Genomic DNA, 24799 nt, shown 5'->3' with positions numbered 1-24799 from the left:
CCTGAGGGACAGGGAACAGAACTGACTTAATGCATGTTCCTTCCCTCTACTTAACACAGAGTCAAATCAATGTTGTCATTAAAAAAAAAAAAATTGTTACACTTGGATCTCAAAAGTGCCTGCTAACTCTTAATGCAACTGAATGGAAAGACTTAATACTGCCTCAATGGAAATTAAAAAAATGTAATAATATAAAAGTAAAATTAAAATTAATAAGACATCTTGAAAATTATTTAGTAAACACGATGCAACAGAATGGCCAGATGTCTCAGTCACCCACAGTGAGATCTTACTACGTGGTAGCTAAAACAATAACAGGGCCTGCTGGAAACGCTACTTGATTCATTTATTTTACTTAGCATCTACTATATATCAATCTAGAACCATAAGAAGATTATATTCTATGAGAAGAAATACATCATATAGGGGTCCAAAAATGCTAGCAAGAAAAATATGTAATTATGTGCTTAAGGTCTGTATCATAATTAGATGAGCAAGTGGAATGCTATAAACAGCATCAGGAGAAAGTGAATCTGGATCTGGGCTTTGTTAACTAAACACATACTGTCCAAGCCAACTGCAGCGGGAAAATCTGGGTCAATTCAGTTAAATTCAATGACCAGACAGTCCATGTAATAAATGGAACTGTAATTTGATGGTAGCCTGGATGTTTGGAAATGCTAACTTTATCATCAGCCTAGCTAATCTGATAAAGCACTACAAAGACATCAGCCGAGTTAACTTGATAATGTGGACTATAAAAGAGGCACTAAAAATACAAGTGGACTTTCCTTATGAATTCTGAAATAAGAAAAAGATAGATACCAAGTTTACCATTTAGGCTGGTATAATGTCATTTATCTCTCTAGCCCATGTTTCTCTTGGGTACAGTTTCAGGTGATTATAATCAAGTTTAAAAACACCATCAGTGGCAGAAGGCATAAATTTATGATCTAGACTGAGACCTGTATGATCTACAATTACTTCTGATATCATCTGAAATTTTATTTTCTACCACGGATTGTAAACTACAAAATGAATGAGCATGAGAAGAGAAAGGGTATCTGACCAGAAATCACCAGTTCTAGTATCTCAATTGGTATCTACCACACCTTGTGACCATGAACAAGTTACTTCATTTTTCAAGTTTCAATACTGTATTTATTTAAGAGTTGCCATGTGATCCAGGAATACCCCTCCTGGGTATGTATCCAGAAAGAACTACAATTCAAAAAGATACATGCACCCCAATGTCCATTGCAGCACTATTTACAATAGCCAAGACATGGAAACAACATAAATGTCCATCTCCAGATGAATGGATAAAGAAAATGTGGTATATATACACAATGGAAGCTACTCGGCCATTAAAAATGAATGAAATAATGCCATTTGCAGTCACGTGGATGGACCCGAGATTGTTATACTAAGTGAAGTAAGTAACAAATAAAAACAAAAAACATATAATATTACTTATATGTGGAATCTAAAATAAGACACAGATGAATTTACCTATGAAACAGAGACAGACTTATGGTTGCCAATGGGAAGAGGGATGGGGGATGGGTGGATTAGGAGTTTGGAATTAGCAAATGCAAACTATTATTTATAGGATGGATAAACAAGGTCCTACTGTATAGCACAGGGAAGTATATTCAACATCCTGTGATAAACCATAATGGAAAAGAATATGAAAAAGAATGTATATACATACATTATGTGAGAATTAAATGAAATAATGTAGGGAATGGTTTTGTAAACACTGAAAAATAAAAGTGTAAAATGTCATCAGAAATTTCTGTGGCCATGTTGATATCAATATTAATAAAAATGCTTACTATAAAACCTAACAGCTTGAAATGTTATAGAGACTATGCAAAATGAAGCTCATATTGGGGTCTTGAGAAAATGCATCCCATTACTTGCTGCTCCTCCAAACAACAAGTAAAAAACCTTCGGTCAGGATAAACGTGAAAAAGAATCTTGAAACGCAAGTTTATGAAAACTACAACACGTTTCTTTTGTCAGAATCCCATAGCTTCAGCATAACTAATTCACTACTTTATTCTCTGGGAACCTTCTTAAAAGCTTGAGGCTGTTTGTTACCAACAGATGTAGACATTTATAAACAAAGACCATCTTCATTGAATTATTTTTCACAAATTAAAGAAAGGATCCCAAAGAACAGTTCCAAATGTTTACAATCAGCATGCAGAGATACACTCTGCGGGAATACCATTCATTAAATGCACTGCCTATGGACCTAAAAGGTAATGAGAACAACAGTCCTTGCTACTCAGACTGCTGCTGTTGCATTCATCCCACTCTCTACCCTAGACAGACTGGTACAAACGTCATCTGAGGGTCATAAAACACTCTCTGAAAGTAAACTTTACCCTATGGGAAGCAAACATTCAATGCACCAAATTCCATTTTGTGCCCTGCAGACAGGAATTCTGAAAAGAATATTCTGAAACAGAAAACTCATCTTTTATAGGTAAGCACTCTATCATAGAAACCCAGGAATGGAAAATGGGCTCCTCATCCTCCCAGGCCATCCTGGTTTATAACTCTAAGAATGATGATTATGTTCCAAATTTTAAAGATCCCTAGAAATGGCCATTGTAAAATCTCTCTTGACAGCAAATTTCTATCATAAACACACTATCTTTAAAATTCTTCCATATGTTTAACCTAAGTCTTTCATAGTAGCAATGCAATGCTGACTGCACCTTTCTGCTTCAGTGAAAGTATTCATTCATTCTTGTATTCATTCATTCATGTTTTAACCCAATTCAAACAAAATTGTTTTTGAATGAGCATCATGGTAAAGGTAATAGTATAAAAGGTATATGGGGATATGAGAAATATTCTCTGCCCCCCTGAATAGGCATAAACAACCTTTAACTCTTTATTTGAATCATTATTAAGAGCAATGTATAGAAACAGCTACTCTTTTGTGGAAAATATGGAGGACCGGGGGGACACATTGAATTGTCCCAAGAACAATAACTAATAAATTTATAATCTATCTGAGAAACTCGATTGGTCAAATGCTCTAGGTTTTTCAATAGATAAATCTGAAGAAAAAGCAAGTGATGGAGAGTAATCTGCTGGTTAAAAGAAACCTAAAAGATATATTCAGTTTTATAACAAACAGACAAGATAAAGTATGTAGATGTACATTAAATGAAAAACAAAAAAAAAAACCTGTTAAACCATCTAGAGATGAATGGATAAAGAAGATGTGGTATGTGTATGTATATCTCTGTGTATATATGTGTGTGTGTGTGTATGCATATATGTATATATTCCATTAAATATAATATTATATATATATAAAATAACTCAGCTGTAAAAAGAACAAAATAATGCCATTTTCAGCAATATGGATGGACCTAGAGATTATCATACTAAGCAAAGTAAGTCAAATAAAGAGAAAGACATCACTTACAATGAACTCTAAAAAATGATACAAATGCACTTATTTACAAAACTAAAACAGAATCACAGACATAAAAAACAATTTTATGACTACCAAATGTGGGGCCTAGGGATAAATTAGGAGTTTGAAACTAACAGCTACCTGCTACTATATATAAAACAGATGTGAGTGTGATTGAGTGAAGTCGCTCAGGCGTGTCTGACTCTTTGCGACCCCATGGACTGCAGCCTACCAGGCTCCTCTGTCCATGGGATTTTCCAGGCAATAGTACTGGAGTGGATTGCCATTTCCTTCTCCAGGGGATCTTCCCAACCCAGGGATTGAACCCAGGTCTCCCGCATTGTGGACAGACTCTTAACCGTCTGAGCCACCAGGGAAGTCATATAAAAACAGATAAACAAGGATAAATATAGCACAGGGAACTACATTCAATATATTGCAAACACCTATAATGGAAGAGACTATTAAAAGAATGTATACATATATATATATATATAATATATCTGTATAACTGAATCACTTTGCTATACAGAATAAATTAACACATCATTGTAAATTAGCTATAGTTCAATAAAACTTTTTTTAAAACTATTAAAAACACAAGGCATTTACTGCTCTAAGACCAAGATAATAGTTACTTATTGGAGGAAGATAATAATAGTTACTTCTTGGAAGAGGCACGTGGAAGAGATTCTAGGGGGTCTGGCAGAATTCTCTTTCTTGATTTGATGTTGGTTATAAAGATATTCTCCTTAATATAATTCATTAAGCCAAACATTTGTTTTGGTGATCTTATGTATTTGTGTATTGTTTTTCAAGAAGCATTTATCAACATGGAACAATGAGAACCCCTACACACTGTCAGTGGAAATGCAAAATGTCAAAGTGACTTTGGAACACAGCTTGGCAGTTTCTTGTAAAGTTGAGCACAGGCTTACGACATGACTCAGCTATCCCGTTTTTAGGAATTTGTCTAGGAGAAACGAAAGCACACTAAGACTTGGGTATGAAAGCTGTGCGTTTAGAGCAACTTTTATAATCACCAAGTATGGAAGAAATCCTTCAACAGACGAGTGGACAAACGGTGGTACCATTATCTCTGTACAAGGGAATACGACTAAGCAAAGAAAGGGGAAGAGGCACGGACACAGGCAACAGCGGGCTGCATCTCAAAAGACCTGCTAAGTGAAAGCAGCCAGATACGCAGAAAAGGTAAATGCTTTATAACTTAAACAAGAAGAATTTCTGGAAAAGGCAAAACTACAAAGACAGAAATCAGATCAGTCATTGACAGGGTCTTAGGGTGTGGAGAGGGAACAGACAATAAAGGGAAATGAAGGAACTTTTCAGGGGCATGGACATATTCTGTATCTTGACTGTAGTAGTAGTCATATGACATATGCTTGTCAAAACTGACCTAACTATACATTTAAAAATGGATTTTCTGTAAACTTGAACCAAAAAGCACTTATTATTTAGAGCAGGAATGAATTTAGTTTTCAATTTTAAAATAAAATCTATTCTCCCATATCTTGCATTTACTTTCTTAAAAGAAAAAGTGTGTTGGGTGGGTATAGTACATTGAGTCATAATCGATAATTGAAAAAAAAAGTTTGGAGGAGGGACTAAATCACTAGTATTTTTACTGAGGACTATGCCTTCAGAGAAATTGTTTAGAAGTGGGAACAATTCTGGTTGTCATAAAGTTCTCTCTGTTCCAGCTTTCCCCCAAACTATTTCAAATAAATCCTAAAGCAGACAATATCAGAGCTGAGAGCAATAATGATTATGTTCATAGCAGAGGATCTTTGCTTCCTTTTACCAGCCACATTTCTCAGGATTCAATCTGACTATCCTCAACAGAAATATTTCATCTAGGCTTGGCAGTTTTCTCATCTTGACTTCTCCAGAGTCAAGTAACCAAAATGGACACGGTGAAACCATTCCAAAAAACGTCATTGTCGTCACAACGTGGAGAATAAGATGATCCACTTCAAGTTCTCAATATGAAACCTGGTGGTTAGGACTTCAGGGAGCCCTGCTTATAATAGTGTGATTATAACTTCACTCAAGAAATGCATTTCAGTTCTAAAACATGGCCTTTTCAAAAGCCTAAAAAGCATTATAAAACTATAATGCAATTCAACTTCCTCATTTTACAAATGAGTGAAATGAGATCCAGAAAGGTCAAACTATTTAACCACAGTTATTAAGCTAGTTAGGAGTAGGGCTAGAATGAGGTATTAGAAAGCCTCATATTCCATAGGACTGGTCTCCTTGAAATGAAATTGGAACTGTATTCTATGTTAATACAGTTTTTTCTATCAGACATGAATAACGGGCAATATAACTTTCACACTGCCTACTCAACAACATATACCTCTGTTAAATTTTTTTTTTTAATTTTGACGAGATCATCACATATTTTGCAGAGGCAGAACTACAAGGGAATCAAGGAATGTTTCACATTAAGTTAGAAGCTGCTCAGGGAGCTATAAAAGGCCTCCTTTCTTTCCATTGTCTGTATAATTCATTTCAGACCCTCTCTGCTTTGTTCAGGTGAGGACTTATTCACTATATCACTAAGATACACATTTCTGACATCAAAGTATGATTCTTATTATGTTAACCAAGCATTTAAAAAGATGCCATGCCATTTATTCCATCTGTTGCGATTTGAAGAGAAGTTATTTGACTAATGTTGTTTTGACATTTTTACATTTTAGTTGTGGCCTGTGGAATGTGGGATCTAGTTCCATGACCTTGCATTGGGAGCACAGAGTCTTAGCCACTGGACCACCAGGGAAGTCCCACGTCATTTTAAACTTCTGGTAGATTTACCCAGAGGAGCAAGTGAGAAGCCTCCATTTTTATGACAAGTCTCAGCCACAAATATTGCTGATCATGTGGAACCAGTAACTCCAAATCAATAGGAAAGCACCCTCTACATTCATCAGGAGAACAAGGCACTCAGGAGAGCCAGCCTCAGTGACAGGTTAAAGTTGACAAACATTCTGGGAAACGAGCAAATGGAAAATAGGAGCAGAAGAGCCCTGTGCTGCTGACTGCCCAAAGGTCAGCTGACAGGTCTTCTCATCCTCTTATGTTTCACTCTAAAGATGTAGAGAAAATGTTCTTTTAATGCACCAGACAGATACAGACATAGAAAGGAATATGTGGGCAGAACAATGAAAGGTGTATTACTTTCACCACCCTTATGGCAGAAAGTGAAGAAGAACTAAAGAGCCTCTTGATGAAAGTGAAAGAGGAGAGTGAAAAAGTTGGCTTAAAGCTCAATATTCAGAAAACTAAGATCATGACATCTGGTTCCATCACTTTCTGGGAAATAGATGGGGAAACAGTAGCTGACTTTCTTTTTCGGGCTTCAAAATCACTACAGATGGTGATTGCAGCCATGAAATTAAAAAACGCTTACTCCTTGGAAGAAAAGTTATGACCAACCTAGATAGCATATTAAAAAGCAGAGGCATTACTTTGTCAACAAAGTTCCATCTAGTCAAGGCTATGGTTTTTCCAGTAGTCATGTATGGATGTGAGAGTTGGAGTACAAAGAAAGCTGAGCACCGAAGAACTGATGCTTTTGAACTGTGGTGTTGGAGAAGACTTTTGAGAGTCCCTTGGACTGCAAGGAGGTCCAACCAGTCCATTCTAAAGGAGATCAGTCCTGAGTGTTCATTGCAAGGACTGATGTTGAAGCTGAAACTCCAATACTTTGGCCATGTGATGCGAAGAGATGACTTACTTGAAAAGATCTTGATGCTGGGAAAGATTGCGGGCTGGAGGAGAAGGGGACAACGGAGGATGAGCTGGTTGGATTGCATCACCGACTCAATGGACATGGGTTTGGGTAGACTTTGGCAGTTGGTGATGGATAGGGAGGCCTGGTTTGCTGCGGTTCATGGGGTCGCAAAGAGTCGGACACGACTTAGCAACTCAACTGAACTGATTACTTTCTTCAACACACACTTCTATGTCAGGTGCCTACAGCTTCCAAATGAGCAACAGAAAGTGAACCCTAGGATTCCATAAAGTCTCTGACATATGATAATGTGAACAGCAGCCAGTGAAGGAGTTAAGTGGTAAAACCAGCTCCGTGTATGTCTCCTTGAAGTTCAGCAAGCAGCAGACTGCACTTAAGCACAGCAATCAACTGTGAGAGGCCAAATCCCCTTACAGTAAGCAAAGAAACTGCTTCAGCTTCAAGGCAGCAGATAACAGTGCAAGAGAAGGTCAAAACAGGTGCTGAGAAATTCTGGAGATAGAGTGCCAGCTTGGATTCCATTTGGGTGATTTTTAAGTATCTTAGTCAATTATGAGTGACAAAGTTTAATTGTTTCTGTTACTGAAATTTCCACTGCATGGCATAAACACACACACACCCACACACACATACCCACAGGCCTGGAATATTTCATGGCTGCAGAAAAACACTGATTTCTGATGCTTTGGGTGTGATGTGATTTGCTAACTGCAGATCGCTTACAAAACATGTCTGCCTGATGGTGAGTCTACCAGGTTGATTCTAATTTAAAGTTTCAGATATATATTGCAGCATAGAGTTTCCACATGATGATCACATATGTTGTTACAGCTAGTTTCACTACTCAATTATTTATTTCTTTTGATTTGACTCATGTCTTTGCATGAAAACATACATTAGTAAATATGACATATGGCTGTCCAGAATTTAGACAAATGTCCCTTCATTTACAGCTAAACTTAAAATGTGTTGTTGGATTCTTAGATGTACATACAGCTTCTCCACCTGGAGTTTATAGTTTTGAGGACACATACTGTATTCTGGGCTTCCCTTGTGACTCAGCTGGTAAAGAATCCACCTGCAATGTGGGAGACCTGGGTTCAATCCCTGGGTTGGGAAGATCCCTTTGAGAAAGGAAAGGCTACGCACTCCAGTTCACAAAGAGTCAGACACAGCTGAGTGATTTTCACTTCCACTTATTCTATCTTATTCTATCAAGTACAATAAGTACTTGATTGTCTAATATGAACAGCAGCTTTCAGTAATAACCTACGCACTGATTAGATTGTTTCCTAAGGGACAAACACAAATACTTGTGCAAATCATGCATGCTTTGTATGAAATTAGTACTCTGTAGACTTGCTTATCGGAGAAGGCAATGGCACCCCACTCCAGTACTCTTGCCTGGAAAATCCCATGGACTGAGGAGCCTGGTAGGCTGCAGTCCATGGGGTCGCTAAGTCAGACAAGACTGAGCGCCTTTTCTTTCCCTTTTCACTTTCATACATTGGAGAAGGAAATGGCAACCCACTCCAGTGTTCTTGCCTGGAGAATCCCAGGGACGGGGGAGCCTGGTGGGCTGCCGTCTATGGGGTTGCACAGAGTCGGACACGACTGAAGCGACTTAGCAGCAGCAGCAGCAGACTTGCTTATATCTTCACAAGTCTGTGTTTTAGAAATTAATGATTAGTTCAGTTCAGTCACTCAGTCGTGTCCAACTCTTTGAAACCCCATGGACTGCAGCAAGCCAGGCCTCCCTGTCCATCACCAACTCCCAGAGTTTACTCAAACTCATGTCCACTGAGTCGGTGATGCCATCCAACCATCTCATCCTCTGTTGTTGTACCCTTCTCCTCTGGCCTTCAATCTTTCCCAGCATCAGAGTCTTTATAGATCAGTCAGTTCTTCCAATCAGGTGGCCAAAGTACTAGAGTTTCAGCTTCAGCATCAGTCCTTCCAATAAATATTCAGGACTGATTCCCTTTAGGATGGACTGGTTGGATCTCTTTGCAGTCCAAAGGACTCTCAAGAGTCTTCTCCAACTCCACAGTTCAAAAGCATCAATTCTTTGGCGCTCAGCTTTCCTAAAAATCCAACTCTCACATCCATACATGACTACTGGAAAAACCATAGATTTGACTAGATGGATCTTTGTTGGCAAAGGAATGTCTCTGTTTTTTAATATGCTGTATAGGTGGGTCATAACTTTTCTTCCAAGGAGCAAGCATCTTTTAATTTCATGGCTGCAGTCACCACCTGTAGTGATTCTGGAGCCCCCCAAAATAAAGTCTGTCACTGTTTCCATTGTTTCCCCATCTATTTGCCATGAACTGATGGGACCGGATGCCATGATCTTAGTTTTCTGAAAGTTGAGTTTTAAGCCAACTTTTTCACTCTCCTCTTTCAGTTTCATCAAGAGGCTCTTTAGTTCTTCCTCACTTTCTGCCATAAGGGTGGTGTCATCTGCATATCTGAGGTTATTGATATTTCTCCTGGCAGTCTTGATTCCACCTTGTGCTTCATCCAGCCTGGCATTGCACATGATGTACTCTGTATATAAGTTAAATAAGCAGGGTGACAATATAAAGCCTTGACGTACTCCTTTTCCTATTTGGAACCAGTCTGTTGTTCCACGTCCAGTTGTAACTGTTGCTTCCTGACTTGCATACAGATTTCTCAGGAGGCAGGCCAGGTGGTCTGGTATTCCCATCTCTTGAAGAATTTTTCACGGTCTGTTGTGATCCACACATTCAAAGGCTTTGGCATAGTCCATAAAGCAGAAGTACATGTTTTTCTGGATCTCTCTTGCTTTTTTCATGATCCAACGGATGTCGGCAATTTGATCTGTGGTTCCTGTGCCTTTTCTAAATCCAGCTTGAATATCTGGAACTTCATAATTCACGTACTGTTGAAGCCTGGCTTGGAGAATATTGAGCATTACTTTGCTAGTGTGAGATGAGTGCAATTGTGCAGTAGTTTGAGCATTCTTTGGCATTTCCCTTCTTTGGGATTGGAATGAAAACTGACCTTTTCCAGTCCTGTGGCCATTACTCTACTTCAATACACCCCACCTGGTCAATGCTACTTCATTCACTCAAGGTGGAGTAATGAGTTGTGCTCACTCACTCAGTCATGTCCGACTCTTAGCAACCCTCTGGACTGTAGCCTGCCAGGTATTTCCTAGGCAAGAATACTAGAGTGGATTGCTATTTCCTCCTCCAGGGGATCCTTCTGACCCACGGACTGAACCCATGTCTCCTGAATTGCAGGAGGATTCTTTACCTACTGAGCCATTGCAGGAGTAATGAAACTGGGGTTCAAACACTAATTCTCTTTACACAGGAAGGAAGGAAGTGCCATAGCCTCAGTTTGCACCATTGACCTTAGCTGGCTTGACAATCACAGTTCAAACAGTGCAAAGAAAATTATAGAATTATAGGGAGGAATCACAAAGCTAACCCCACATAAAATATGTCCAGACATGTATACAACACAGACAATGGGTTAAACAATCACTCTGACATCTGGAAAGCATCTTTGATTTAATCACTAAATAATAAGAGAAGGAAGGGGTGGCCCTAATGACACCACCACCTGCCTTTAAGTACTTCTTATTGCATCTGGCTTGATTTATGCCTTCATCTATGGGGAAGGCTAAATTTGACAGCATTCCTTTTCTTCTCTGAATTTACATTAAAGAAGGTAAATGGTCTACATCAAGTTTGTTATGGCTGCCTGAATCACCGTCAGTGAAGGCAATTTCTGATTTATGAGCTTATAGATAATTATGTAACCTCTGGCCACATTTTTTTTTTAATTGCCCAAATTCTGGACTCCTGCTAATTATTATACCCTAATCAGAGGTCAAGAGGGAGGAAGGGCTTATAGATGAAGGTTTGGTGGTGACATAAAAGAGAACTACTCATTTAACACTTTAATAGATTTTTAGCACCTAAGTGATCTCGTTACTCATTACCACAGATAATCACAACCAGGTTTGCCCAGTGCTTCTAAGCCACCAAGCCCATCATCTAAATGAAATTGTATAAAATCAAGCCTCCAAATCATTCTGAATCGTTCATTCTGACACCTGAACTCTCTTCACACATGTACCTAATTGTCCTATTTTCTAACTTCATTATTCATTTTTTCCCTTTAATGCCTCATGTCATTCCTGAACCTGAGCCTCAGAATCTCCTTGACTACTGTTTAGATTCTCCCATGGATACAGTATGATCAAAAATACCTTAAAAATACCTCATTCAACTCAGCCCAGGCCTCAATATCTCATACCTCTGTGCTCTAGGTTCATAAAAGAGTATTAGAAAGATACAACACATGTATACTTACTTGTCCCCATGAAATTGAGATATAATGCTTGAGAACACTGAGCAGTGAAGTTCTGCCTATTTTACTTGTTTTCACACAGACATGGACCAAACATTCCTAATTCATGTAGTGTGAAGCTGCTTAACTTCATAGACATAAGTGACATAGCAGACACAGTAATACTTTTATGAATTAATCATAATTTGCACTATCTTGGACCATTGTCTATCATATCCTTCAATGCCATCTCTGGAGGGGTCTATGAAGTGCATTCCTCTATGAGTTTACCGCCAAAGATAATGTTTCAAAAGAGTAGTAGCCTTTGTCTCTGAGGTAATAATTACATGTCCTCTTGCGTTTTCCTTTTAATCATGTCTGCCATGAATCTAGAGCTAAATTAAGTGCCCACTCTCAGAAAGCATGCTTCCCTTTCATGGTCTTCATTTTCTGTTTTTATTTTAATAGTCTTATTGTAAAACTGCCTTTTATTGTAAGTCACATCATGTCCTTTGAAAAGATAGACTATTACATTATTTTTAAAAATACCCAAAGTATGTCTACAGTACACCTCAGATATCATGTACTAAAAATAAAAAGACTTGTTGACTATAAAAGTTTTAAATTCAATACAATTATCTGAATTATAGAACTTATTTACATGAGCATTTAGATACTGACCATGCCCCAGGTTGGTACAAGCAATTTATGGGGTCACAGAGAGTCGGACACAACTTAGCGACTGAACAACAGCAACAAATGTCTCCGGGTGATGTGCTGTAGACATGTTTTGTAGTAGTGAGGAATTTATAAAGACTTAGAGTACAGTAACAGGACTGTTTAAATAAGCCTAACTAGAGACATCTTACAAACCAAAGTTTAAAATGTGAAAGGCCATCAGTAGCGGTTTAGTGTGTCTACTTGAATTATTCTGTAATTATCTTCTCTGTTACATATGCTTTCTCCCCCATTTTTTGCTGATTTATATTAGTTGTCTGGCTGTAACTGGCCTTGAACTTTCAGTGTCAAAGAAGCTTACCAAGAAAACTGATTATGTTGAGGGAAAAAAAATCTTCACAAAAGCAGTATGTAAAACAAACCACTATTTGTTTTACAAATAATTATCTTCTTTTTCAGCCTAGTATGTAGCATCCACTCCTGTACAACTCAAATCTGTATGGGATTGTCATCTGATTTACAGCAGATGGCCTGGCATCATAGGAAAATAATTTACTGTGCTGATGCCTCACGTTCTATAAATCAATAGCTTGAATACAGAGACATCTCAATTAGATGGTACAAGGGTAGCAGGATCTGCACCCTCCTTTCTTATACCATTAAAATGGCAAGTATTACAAAGCGGTACTTGTTTCAAAGTTGCTTCCGGGGGTGGGGGAAGAGCTATTATTTCAACGTGGGAGACACAAAGTGAGAGTTGCCATCAAACACAATGAAAAATTGAGCACAAGGCTGCATAAGTAATAGCCTGTGAGGGGTGGGACATGCATTTGTTAAAGTATTGATTGGTGCTTTTCTACAGCACCTGTATTATCATGGGCTCCAAGAGTTGCACAGGGTGTTAAATTATGATTCTGAACACATAGGAGTCATCCATCCTTTCTACCCTATTCCTCCAAGATGCCTCTAAACCAAAATCGCACACATTCATGGTATGAGCCACCATGAGATAAATCATCCAAAGGCTCAAATTCTTCCTGAAACACAGATAAAACTGTTACCAATAGAAAAGCCTCATGATGAGGAAGCAAAATTATCCATCACCAATTTTATCCAAATCCCAATGGTAAATCCAAGGCAAGACAGAGCTTGCTGAAGAAAATCTTGGGCAACTTTTAAAATTTGAATCTGAGACAGCCTTATGAGGGAGAAAAGAGTTAAAAATTATTTTCCTGGTTTTTGCAAAGTGAAGTAAAACACAAAAATGAAAGCAAAGTCCCTCATAGGGTGCCTAGATCTGATTCTAGGACTGTAATCACACAAGTTTGTGTTTCTTCCGTGAAACTGAAGAGATTTTAAATAATAGGTTGAAACTTTACCTGGCCTCTCAAAGAACCAGCTTTTGGTTTTGTTGATTTTTGCTATGGTCTCTTTTGTTTCTTTTGCATTTATTTCTGCTCTAATTTTTAAGATTTCTTTCCTTCTACTAACCCTGGGGTTCTTCATTTCTTCCTTTTCTAGTTGCTTTAGGTGTAGAGTTAGGTTATTTATTTGACTTTTTTCTTGTTTCTTGAGGTGTGCCTGTATTGCTACGAACTTTCCCCTTAGGACTGCTTTTACCGTGTCCCACAGGTTTTGGGTTGTTGTGTTTTCATTTTCATTCGTTTCTATGCAAATTTTGATTTCTTTTTTGATTTCTTCTGTGATTTGTTGATTATTCAGCAGCGTGTTGTTCAGTCTCCATATGTTGGAATTTTTAATAGTTTTTCTCCTGTAATTGAGATCTAATCTTACGGCATTGTGGTCAGAAAAAATGCTTGGAATGATTCTATTTTTTTGAATTTACCAAGGCTAGCTTTATGGCCCAGGATGTGATCTATCCTGGAGAAGGTTCCATGTGCGCTTGAGAAAAAGGTGAAATTCATTGTTTTGGGATGAAATGTCCTATAGATATCAATTAGGTCTAACTGGTCTATTGTATCGTTTAAAGTTTGTGTTTCCTTGTTAATTTTCTGTTTAGTTGATCTATCCATAGGTGTGAGTGGGGTATTAAAGTCTCCCACTACTATTGTGTTATTGTTAATTTCTCCTTTCATACTTGTTAGCATTTGTCTTACGTACTGTGGTGCTCCCGTGTTGGGTGCATATATATATATATAATTGTTATATCTTCTTGGATTCATCCTTTGATCCTTATGTAGTGACCTTCTTTGTCTCTTTTCGCAGCCTTTGTTTTAAAGTCTATTTTATCTGATATGAGTATTGCTACTCCTGCTTTCTTTTGGTCCCTATTTGCATGGAAAATCTTTTCCCAGCCCTTCACTTTCAGTCTGTATGTGTCCCCTGTTTTGAGGTGGGTCTCTTGTAGACAACATATGCAGGGGTCTTGTTTTTGTATCCATTCAGCCAGTCTTTGTCTTTTGGTTGGGGCATTCAACCCATTTACGTTTAAGGTAATTACTGATAAGTATGATCCCGTTGCCATTTACTTTATTGTTTTGGGTTCGAGTTTATACACCGTTTTTGTGTTTCCTGTCTAGAGAATATCCTTTAGTATTTGTTGGAGAGCTGGTTTGGTGGTGCAGAATTCTCTCAGCTTTTGCTTGTCTGAAAAGCTTTTGATTTCTCCTTCATACTTGAATGAGATCCTTGCTGGGTACAATAATCTGGGATGTAGGTTATTTTCTTTCATCATTTTAAGTATGTCTTGCCATTCCCTCCTGGCTTGAAGAGTTTCTATTGAAAGATCAGCTGTTATCCTTATGGGAATTCCCTTGTGTGTTATTTGTTGTTTTTCCCTTGCTGCTTTTAATATTTGTTCTTTGTGTTTGATCTTTGTTAATTTGATTAATATGTGTCTTGGGGTGTTTCTCCTTGGGTTTATCCTGTTTGGGACTCTCTGGGTTTCTTGGACTTGGGTGATTATTTCCTTCCCCATTTTAGGGAAGTTTTCCACTATTATCTCCTCAAGTATTTTCTCATGGTCTTTCTTTTTGTCTTCTTCTTCTGGAACCCCTATGATTCGAATGTTGTAGCGTTTAATATTGTCCTGGAGGTCTCTGAGATTGTCCTCATTTCTTTTAATTCGTTTTTCTTTTATCCTCTCTGATTCATTTATTTCTACCATTCTATCTTCTAATTCACTAATCCTGTCTTCTGCGTCTGTTATTCTACTATTTGTTGCCTGCAGCAGAGAAAGCCTTTGACAAAATTCAACATCCATTTATGATAAAAACTCTCCAGAAAGCAGGAATAGAAGGAACACACCTCAACATAATAAAAGCTATATATGACAAACCCACAGCAAACATTATCCTCAATGGTGAAAAATTGAAAGCATTTCCTCTAAAGTCAGGAACAAGACAAGGGTGCCCACTTTCACCATTATTATTCAACATAGTTTTGGAAGTTTTGGCCACAGCAATCAGAGCAGAAAAAGAAATAAAAGGAATCCAAATTGGAAAAGAAGAAGTAAAACTCTCACTATTTGCAGATGACATGATCCTCTACATAGAAAACCCTAAAGATTCCACCAGAAAATTACTAGAAATAATCAATGACTATAGTAAAGTCGCAGGATATAAAATCAACACACAGAAATCCCTTGCATTCCTATACACTAATAATGAGAAAACAGAAAGAGAAATTAAGGAAACAATTCCATTCACCATTGCAACGGAAAGAATAAAATACTTAGGAATATATCTACCTAAAGAAACTAAAGACCTATATATAGAAAACTATAAAACACTGGTGAAAGAAATCAAAGAGGACACTAATAGATGGAGAAATATACCATGTTCATGGATTGGAAGAATCAATATAGTGCAAATGAGTATACTACCCAAAGCAATTTATAGATTCAATGCAATCCCTATCAAGCTACCAACAGTATTCTTCACAGAGCTAGAACAAATAATTTCACAATTTGTATGGAAATACAAAAAACCTTGAATAGCCAAAGCGATCTTGAGAAAGAAGAATGGAACCGGAGGAATCAACCTACCTGACTTCAGGCTCTACTACAAAGCCACAGTCATCAAGACAGTATGGTACTGGCACAAAGATAGAAATATTGATCAATGGAATAAAATAGAAAGCCCAGAGATAAATCCACGCACATATGGACACCTTATCTTTGACAAAGGAGGCAAGAATATACAATGGACTAAAGACAATCTGTTTAACAAGTGGTGCTGGGAAATCTGGTCAACCACTTGTAAAAGAATGAAATTGGACCACTTTCTAACACCATACACAAAAATAAACTCAAAATGGATTAAAGATCTAAACGTAAGACCAGAAACTATAAAACTCCTAGAGGAGAACATAGGCAAAAAACTCTCTGACATACATCACAGCAGGATCCTCTATGACCTACCTCCCAGAATATTGGAAATAAAAGCAAAAATAAACAAATGGGACCTAATTAACCTTAAAAGCTTCTGCACATCAAAGGAAACTATTAGCAAGGTGAAAAGACAGCCTTCAGAATGGGAGAAAATAATAGCAAATGAAGCAACTGACAAACAACTAATCTCAAAAATATACAAGCAACTCCTACAGCTCAACTCCAGAAAAATAAACGACCCAATCAAAAAAATGGGCCAAAGAACTAAATAGACATTTCTCCAAAGAAGACATACAGATGGCTAACAAACACATGAAAAGATGCTCAACATCACTCATTATCAGAGAAATGCAAATCAAAACCACTATGAGGTACCATTTCACACCAGTCAGAATGGCTGCGATCCAAAAGTCTACAAATAATAAATGCTGGAGAGGGTGTGGAGAAAAGGGAACCCTCTTACACTGTTGGTGGGAATGCAAACTAGTACAGCCACTATGGAGAACAGTGTGGAGATTCCTTAAAAAACTGGAAATAGAACTGCCTTATGATCCAGCAACCCCACTGCTGGGCATACACACTGAGGAAACCAGAAGGGAAAGAGACACGTGTACCCCAATGTTCATCGCAGCACTGTTTATAATAGCCAAGACATGGAAGCAACCTAGATGTCCATCAGCAGATGAATGGATAAGAAAGCAGTGGTACATATACACAATGGAGTATTACTCAGCCATTAAAAAGAATACATTTGAATCAGTTCTAATGAGGTGGATGAAACTGGAGCCTATTATACAGAGTGAAGTAAGCCAGAAGGAAAAACATAAATACAGTATACTAACGCATATATATGGAATTTAGAAAGATGGTAACAATAACCCGGTGTACGAGACAGCAAAAGAGACACTGATGTATAGAACAGTCTTATGGACTCTGTGGGAGAGGGAGAGGGTGGGAAGATTTGGGAGAATGGCAATGAAACATGTAAAATATCATGTAGGAAACGAGTTGCCAGTCCAGGTTCGATGCACGATGCTGGATGCTTGGGGCTGGTGCACTGGGATGGCCCAGAGGGATGGTATGGGGAGGGAGGAGGGAGGAGGGTTCAGGATGGGGAACACGTGTATACCTGTGGCGGATTCATTTTGATATTTGGCAAAACTAATACAATTATGTAAAGTTTAAAAATAAAATAAAATTAGAAAAAAAAAAAAAAGAAACTTTACCTGGCCTCATATTAACCATATTTGAAAGCTGAAAGATTTTTACTGTGCTGACATTAAACCAAAGAGTTACTTTTTCCAAATTGTTTTGAATTCGTTATGTTTTTTAAAGGAAAACGCTGATTATAATTTTAACAGATTCTAAAAATTTCTCTAAATAAAGAGTAAGAGTTTACTGGAAGATTCACACTCTCTCTACCTGAGAATCGGACAATAAGCCCAGTAAAACTGCATCCTCCTGGCTGGGCTTTCCCAGATCACACCTGTAGGCCACACAGCCCACTCATCTTACTTTGGAAAGATACTTTGAAGAGCCATTAGGGAAGAAAAGATAACTAAATTCAACAAATTCAAGTCTGAGGTACACATGGAAAGTTCCAGAAGAGTGGTCCAAATGCAATTGGATGGCTTGGCTAGAAGCTAAACTGTTGGTCATTAGCTTCTCAAATATAACACGAGCTTGCACAGTGGAAATTCAAGCAAAGGTGTAACTGGTATGGGGAGCAATGCACCTCAGGAAGCAAGATGCTCCGGACAGAACAGTACCTGGAGAACTGCTGCTGCAGGCCGCGCATCTGAATTCTGTTGCGCTCAGACTCTAGTGTCACCTCCTGCAAGCGCTTCTCACTCTGAAGACGCAAGTGTCTCTCCTCTTCCAATTCATGTATCAGCTTCTCATGCTGTAAAAGGCACACAGGGGATGGCTTTTAAGAAGGTGTTTCTTAAATATTACTAAAAAATAATTAGTAGTCACTTTTGGTTACTAAATCCTACCTTGGACTTTATATATTAATTAATTTCGTCCTAATTGCAATCTCATGAAGTAGGTTCTAGTATTAATCTCTTGTTATCTAGGAAACCAAGGATCCAAGACATCAAAGTAATTTGTCATAAAAACAAATAAGGTAACAAGTATTCAATCCTGGCTGATTTGACTCCAATGCCTGAATGATTTCCACCAAATCAGGTGGCTTCCTAGGCAGAGATGAAGACCGATGACTGAATAATGCCATACTAGCAAATGCATACCATTTTGAGTAGTAACGAGTAAGTTTATTGTTGGCTGTTGAGAATGATTTCATCTCTTCAATCTCTGGTAATACTTTACAGGGAACATTTCTGTATTATATACAGACATTACAACTTAATTATACCATGGAGCTGATGAGGATAAGGTTAAAGAACTATTTTGTATTTGCCCAAATAGATTTTCACAGATAGAAACTGGTTAAATCACAAGCCAGTGATTACAATGTATAAATTTGTAATTTATAAATTACAAATAAAGTGGTTTATTTGTAATCCCAGAAAATGAGCTTCTCATAAATGGACATAAGGTGTTAAAAAGAGGGACTGGATGACCCAGGATAAATGGTTCAGCAAAATCCCACTTCAGGAACAGGTAAAAAGCACACATGCTCAGATCCTGACATTATGGACTCAGCTAAAACTAACAACTTTTTTTGTTTTTGTTTTGCTGTTGTTGCTGCCTTTTCTTTTTTTAAAGCATGTCATGCTATTATGGTTATGGATATTACTAAATTAAGTACTTTGTGTATAGCATATATAATCAACAATGATAATCAAAGACAATGCCTGATTATCAGGGACCAACATTCTTCAAGGGAAAGAATGGAAGCAGAGACTTGAATCTCTAAATAAATCAAACACTATGACTCTGTACATTGAATTACCTAGATGAAACCTGATCCACTGTATCATTCATGGAATAAAAAATTCTTCTGAGGGTCATGAATGAAACAGACCATTTCTGGGAAAAAAAATCAAGGTCTTCTAAAAATACTTCACACTCTGTGCATTGGCAACTTTGACTATATTCTCTCTCCTGCGTAAAAAGCCTGCTCTATTGGGTCGGGAGCATCAGCTGTGTGGTGCTGGAGAGATTTTGAGGAGATACCCCACACCCAGTGGCAAAGGAGAAGCCCCAGTAAGATGGTTGCTGCTGCTAAGTTGCTTCAGTCATGTCTGACTTTGTGCGACCCCATGGACTGCAGCCTACCAGGCTTCTCCATCCATGGGATTCTCCAGGAAAGAACACTGGAGTGGGTTGCCATTTCCTTCTCCAATGCATGAAAGTGAAAAGAGAAAGTGAAGTCGCTCAGTCGTGTCCGATTCTTAGTGACCCCATGGACTGCAGCCTACCAGGCTTCTCCATCCATGGGATTTTCCAGGCAAGAGTATTGGAGTGGGGTGCCATTGCCTTCTCCCAGTAAGATGGTAAGAGGGGGTAAATTGCATTTAGAATCAAACCACATACACGCCAGAGAGACTTATAGGGGTCAAACAAACCATGTGTGCACCAGGACCCAGAGACCCCACAGAGACTAAGACAGAACTGTGTTTAAGTGTCTCTTGTGGAGGTACGGGTCAGCAGTAGACTGCCACAGGGGCAAAGGCTCTGGGTGTAGTAGACCAGAGTGCGTCATAAGTCTTCTTGGAGGACATTGCCATTAACCCCACCACAGAGCCGCCAGAACTTACACAGGACTGGGGAAACAGATGCATGGAGGTCACAAACAGAACCTTGTGAGCACCAGGACCCAGGAGAAAGAAGAAGTGACCCCACAAGACACTGACCCAGACTCATCTGTGAGTGTCCAGGAGTCTCCAGTGGAGGCATGGGTCGGTGGTGGCCTGCTGCAAGGCTGGGGGCACTAGTGTAGCAGTGCATGCGTGAGCCTTTTGAAGGAGGTCGCCATTATCTTCACAGTTTCAGTTCAGTTTAGTCACTCATTTGTCCCCGACTCTTTGTGACCCCATGGACTGTAGCAAGCCAGGCGTCCCTGTCCATCACCAACTCCCAGAGTTTACTCAAACTCATGTCCATTGAGTTGGTGATGCCATCCAACCATGTCATCCTCTGCCGTATCCTTCTCCTCCCACCTTCAATCTTTCCCAGCATCAGGGTCTTTTCAAATGAGTCAGTTCTTCCAATCAGATAGCCAAACTACTGGAGTTTCAGTTTCAGCATCAGTCCTCCCAATGAATATTCAGGACTGATTTCATTTAGAATGGACTGGTTGGATCTCCTTGCAGTCCAAGGGACTCTCTCAAGAGTCTTATCCAACACTACAGTTCAAAAGCATCAATTCTTTGGCGCTCAGCTTTCCTAAAAGTCCAACTCTCACATCCATACATGACTACTGGAAAAACCATAGCTTGGACTAGATGGATCTTTGTTGGCAAAGAAATGTCTCTGCTTTTTCATAAGCTGTCTAGGTTGCCCCAGGTAAATTACAGGGAGGGAACACAGCCCTACCATCAGCACAAAATTGGATTAAAGTTTTACTGAGTATGGCCCCACACATCAGAACAAGACCCAGTTTCCCCCTCAGTCAGATTTTCCCATCAGGAAGCTGCTATAAGCCTCTTATCCTTCCCAATCAGAGGGCAGAGAGACTAAAACCATAATCACAGAAAACTAACCAATCTGATCACATGGACCACAGTCTTGTCTAACTCGGTGAAACTATGAGCCATGCCCTGTAGGATCACCCAAGATGAATGAATCATGGTGGAGAGTTCTGACAAAATGTGATCTACTGGAGAAGAGAATGGCAAACCACTTCAGTATTGCCTTGAGAATCCCATGAACAGTATGCAAAGGCAAGAAGATATGACAATGAAAGCTGAACTACCCAGGTCAGTAGGTGCCCAATGTGCTACTGGAGATCAGTGGAGAAATAACTCCAGAAGGAATGAAAATATGGAGCCAAAGCAAAAACAACATCCAGTTGTAGATGTGACTGATGATGAAAGTAAAGTCCGATGCTGTAAAGAGCAATATTGCAATAGGAACCTGGAATGTTAGGTTCATGAATCAAGGTAAATTGGAAGTGGTCAAACAGGAGATAGCAAGAGTGAACATCAACATTTTATGAATCAGTGAACTAAAATGGACTGGAATGGGAGAATTTAACTCAAATGACCATTATATCTATTACTGTGGGCAAGAATCCCTCAGAAGAAATGGAGTAGCCCTCACAGTGAACAAAAGAGTCCAAAATGCAGTACTTGGATGTAATCTCAAAAATGACAGAATGATCTCTGTTCGTTTCCAAAGCAAACCATTCAATATCATAGTAATCCAAGTCTATGCCCCAACCAATAATGCTGAAGAAGCTGAACTTGAATGGTTCTATGAAGACCAATAAGACCTTCTAGAACTAACACCCAAAAAAGATGTCCTTTTCATTATAGAGGACTGGAATGTAAAAGTAAGAATTCAAGAAATACCTGGAGTAACAGGCAAATTTGGCCTTGGTGTATAGAATGAAGCAGGGCAAAGGCTAATAGAGTTTTGCCAAGAGAATGCACTGGTCATTGCAAACACCCTCTTCCAACAACAAAAGAGAAGACTCTACACATGGACATCACCATATGCTCAATACTGAAATCAGATTGATTGTATTTTTTGCAATTAAAGATGGAGAAACTCTATACAGTCAGCAAAAACAAGACCAGGAGGTGACTGTGGTTCAGATCATGAATCCTTATTGCCAAATTCAGACTTAAATTGAAGAAAAGAGAGAAAACCACTAGACCACTCATGTATGACCCAAATCAAATCCCTTATCATTATGCAGTGGAACTGAGAAATAGATTCAAGGCATTACATCTGATAGCCAGAGTGCCTGATGAACTATGGACGGAGGTTTGTGACCCTTTACAGGAGACAGGGATCAAGACTATCCCCAAGAAAAAGAAATGCAAAAAGGCAAAGTGGTTGTCTGAGGAGGCTTTATAAATAGCTGTGCAAAGAAGAGAAGCGAAAAGCAAATGAGGAAAGAAAAGATATACACACTTGAATGCAGAGTTCCAAAGAGTAGCAAGGAGAGATAAGAAAGCCTTCAGTATCAGTGCAAAGAAATCGATACACGATACTGGATGCTTGGGGCTAGTGCACTGGGACGACCCAGAGGGATGGTATGGGGAGGGAGGAGGGAGGAGGGTTCAGGATGGGGAACACATGTATACCTGTGGCAGATTCATTTTGATATTTGGCAAAACTAATACAATTATGTAAAGTTTAAAAATAAAATAAAATTAAAAAAAAAAAAAGAAATAGAGGAAAACAATAGAATGGGAAAGTCTAGAGATCTCTACAAGAAAATTAGAGATACCAAGGGAACATTTTATGCAAAGATGGGCACAGTAAAGGACAGAAATGGTATGGACCTAACAGAAGCAGAAGATATTAAGAAGAGGTGGCAAGAGTACACAGAAGAACTATACAAAAAAGATCTTCACAACCTAGATAATCATGATGGTATGATCACTCACCTAGAGCCAGACAATCTGGAATTCGAAGTCAAGTGGGCCTTAGGAAGCATCACTACGAACAAAGCAAGTGGAGGTGATGGAATTCCTATTGAGCTATTTCAAATCCTCAAAGATGATGCTGTTAAAGTGCTGCATTCAATATGCCAGGAAATTTGGAAAACTCAGCAGTGGCCACAGGACTGGAAAAGGTCAGTTTTCATTTCAATCCCATAGAAGGGCAATGAGAAAGAATGCTGAAACTACTGCACAATTGCACTCATCTCACATGCTAGAAAAGTAATGCTCAAAATTCTCCAAGCCAGGCTTCAACAGTATGTGAATCATGAAATTCCAGATGTTCAAGCTGGATTTAGAAGAGGCAGAAGAACCAGAGGTCAAATTGCCAACATCTGCTGGATCATCAAAAAAGCAAGAGAGTTCCAGAAAAACATCTACCTCTGTTTTATTGATGATGCCAAATCATTTGACTGAGTGACCACAACAAACTGGAAAATTCTTAAAGAGATGGGACTACCAGACCACATGACTTGCCTCCTGAGAAAACTGTATGCAGGTCATGTATGCAGGTCATGAAGCAACAGTTAGAAGTGGACACGGAACAACAGACTGGTTCCAAATTGGGAAAAGAGTACATCAAGGTTGTTTATTGTCACCCTGCTTATTTAACATATGCAGAGTACATCATGAGAAACTCTGGGCTGGATGAAGTACAAGCTGGAATCAAGATGGCCAGGAGAAATATCAGTAACCTTAGATATGTGGATGACACCACACTTATGGCAGAAAGTGAAGAACTAAAGAGCCTCGTGATGAAAGTGAAAGAGGAGAGTGAAAAAGTTGGTTTAATATTCAACATTCAGAAAACAAAGATCATGGCATCCGGCCCCATCACTTCATGGCAAATAGATGGGGAAACAATGGAAACAGTGATAGATCTTATTTTGGGGGGGCTCCAAAATCACTGCAGATGGTGACTGCAGCCATGAAATTAAAAGACATTTGATCCTTGGAAGAAAAGCTACGACCCACCTAGACAGCATATTAAAAAGCAGAGACATTCCTTTGCCAACAAAGGTCCATCTAGTCAAACCTATGGTTTTTCCAGTAGTCATGTATGGATGTGAGAGTTGGACTTTTAGGAAAGCTGAGCGCCAAAGAATTGATGCTTTTGAACTGTGGAGTTGGAGAAGACTCTTGAGAGTCTCTTGGACTACAAGAAGATCCAACCAGTCCATCCTAAAGGAAATCAGTCCTGAATATTCATTGAAAGGACTGATGTTAAAGCTGAAACTCCAATACTTTGGCCACCTGATTTGATGAACTGACTCATCTATAAAGACCTGATGCTGGGAAAGACTGAAGGTGGGAGGAGAAGGATACGGCAGAGGATGAGATGGTTGGATGGCATCACCGACTCAATGGACATGAGTTTGAGTAAACTCTGGGGGTTGGTGATGGACAGGGAAGCCTGGCCTGCTGCAGTCCTTGGGGTTGCAAAGAGTCAGACAAGACTGAGCAACTGAACTGAATTGAATGGACTGGGAAGATCCCTTTGAGAAAATGGCTACCCATTCCAGTACTCTTTTCCGGGAAATCTCAAGGACAGAGGAGCCTGGCGGGCTACCATGTGGTAAGAGTCAGACATGATTTAATGACCAAACAAAAACAACAAAGGGGTTTCCCAGGTGGCT

The 24799-nt window shown here is 38.9% G+C and overlaps 1 protein-coding gene across 5 annotated transcripts in view; it reads right to left on the bottom strand.

Annotated features, from left to right (window-relative positions):
• NCKAP5 (NCK associated protein 5) overlaps positions 1-24799 on the bottom strand; it is a 1114793-nt gene that overhangs the window by 510424 nt on the left and 579570 nt on the right. For all 5 annotated transcript variants that reach the window (XM_061439579.1, XM_061439562.1, XM_061439566.1 and 2 more), the window contains one exon: positions 18351-18484. In XM_061439579.1, the coding sequence (XP_061295563.1) occupies positions 18351-18484 (134 nt within the window). The remainder of the gene's footprint in view (positions 1-18350; positions 18485-24799) is intronic.

Source organism: Bos javanicus, chromosome 2 (genome assembly GCF_032452875.1).
Source record: "Bos javanicus breed banteng chromosome 2, ARS-OSU_banteng_1.0, whole genome shotgun sequence".
Lineage (NCBI taxonomy): Eukaryota > Metazoa > Chordata > Mammalia > Artiodactyla > Bovidae > Bos > Bos javanicus.
Note: the sequence above shows the minus strand (reverse complement) of the source record. Positions and strands in the feature narration are given on the sequence as shown.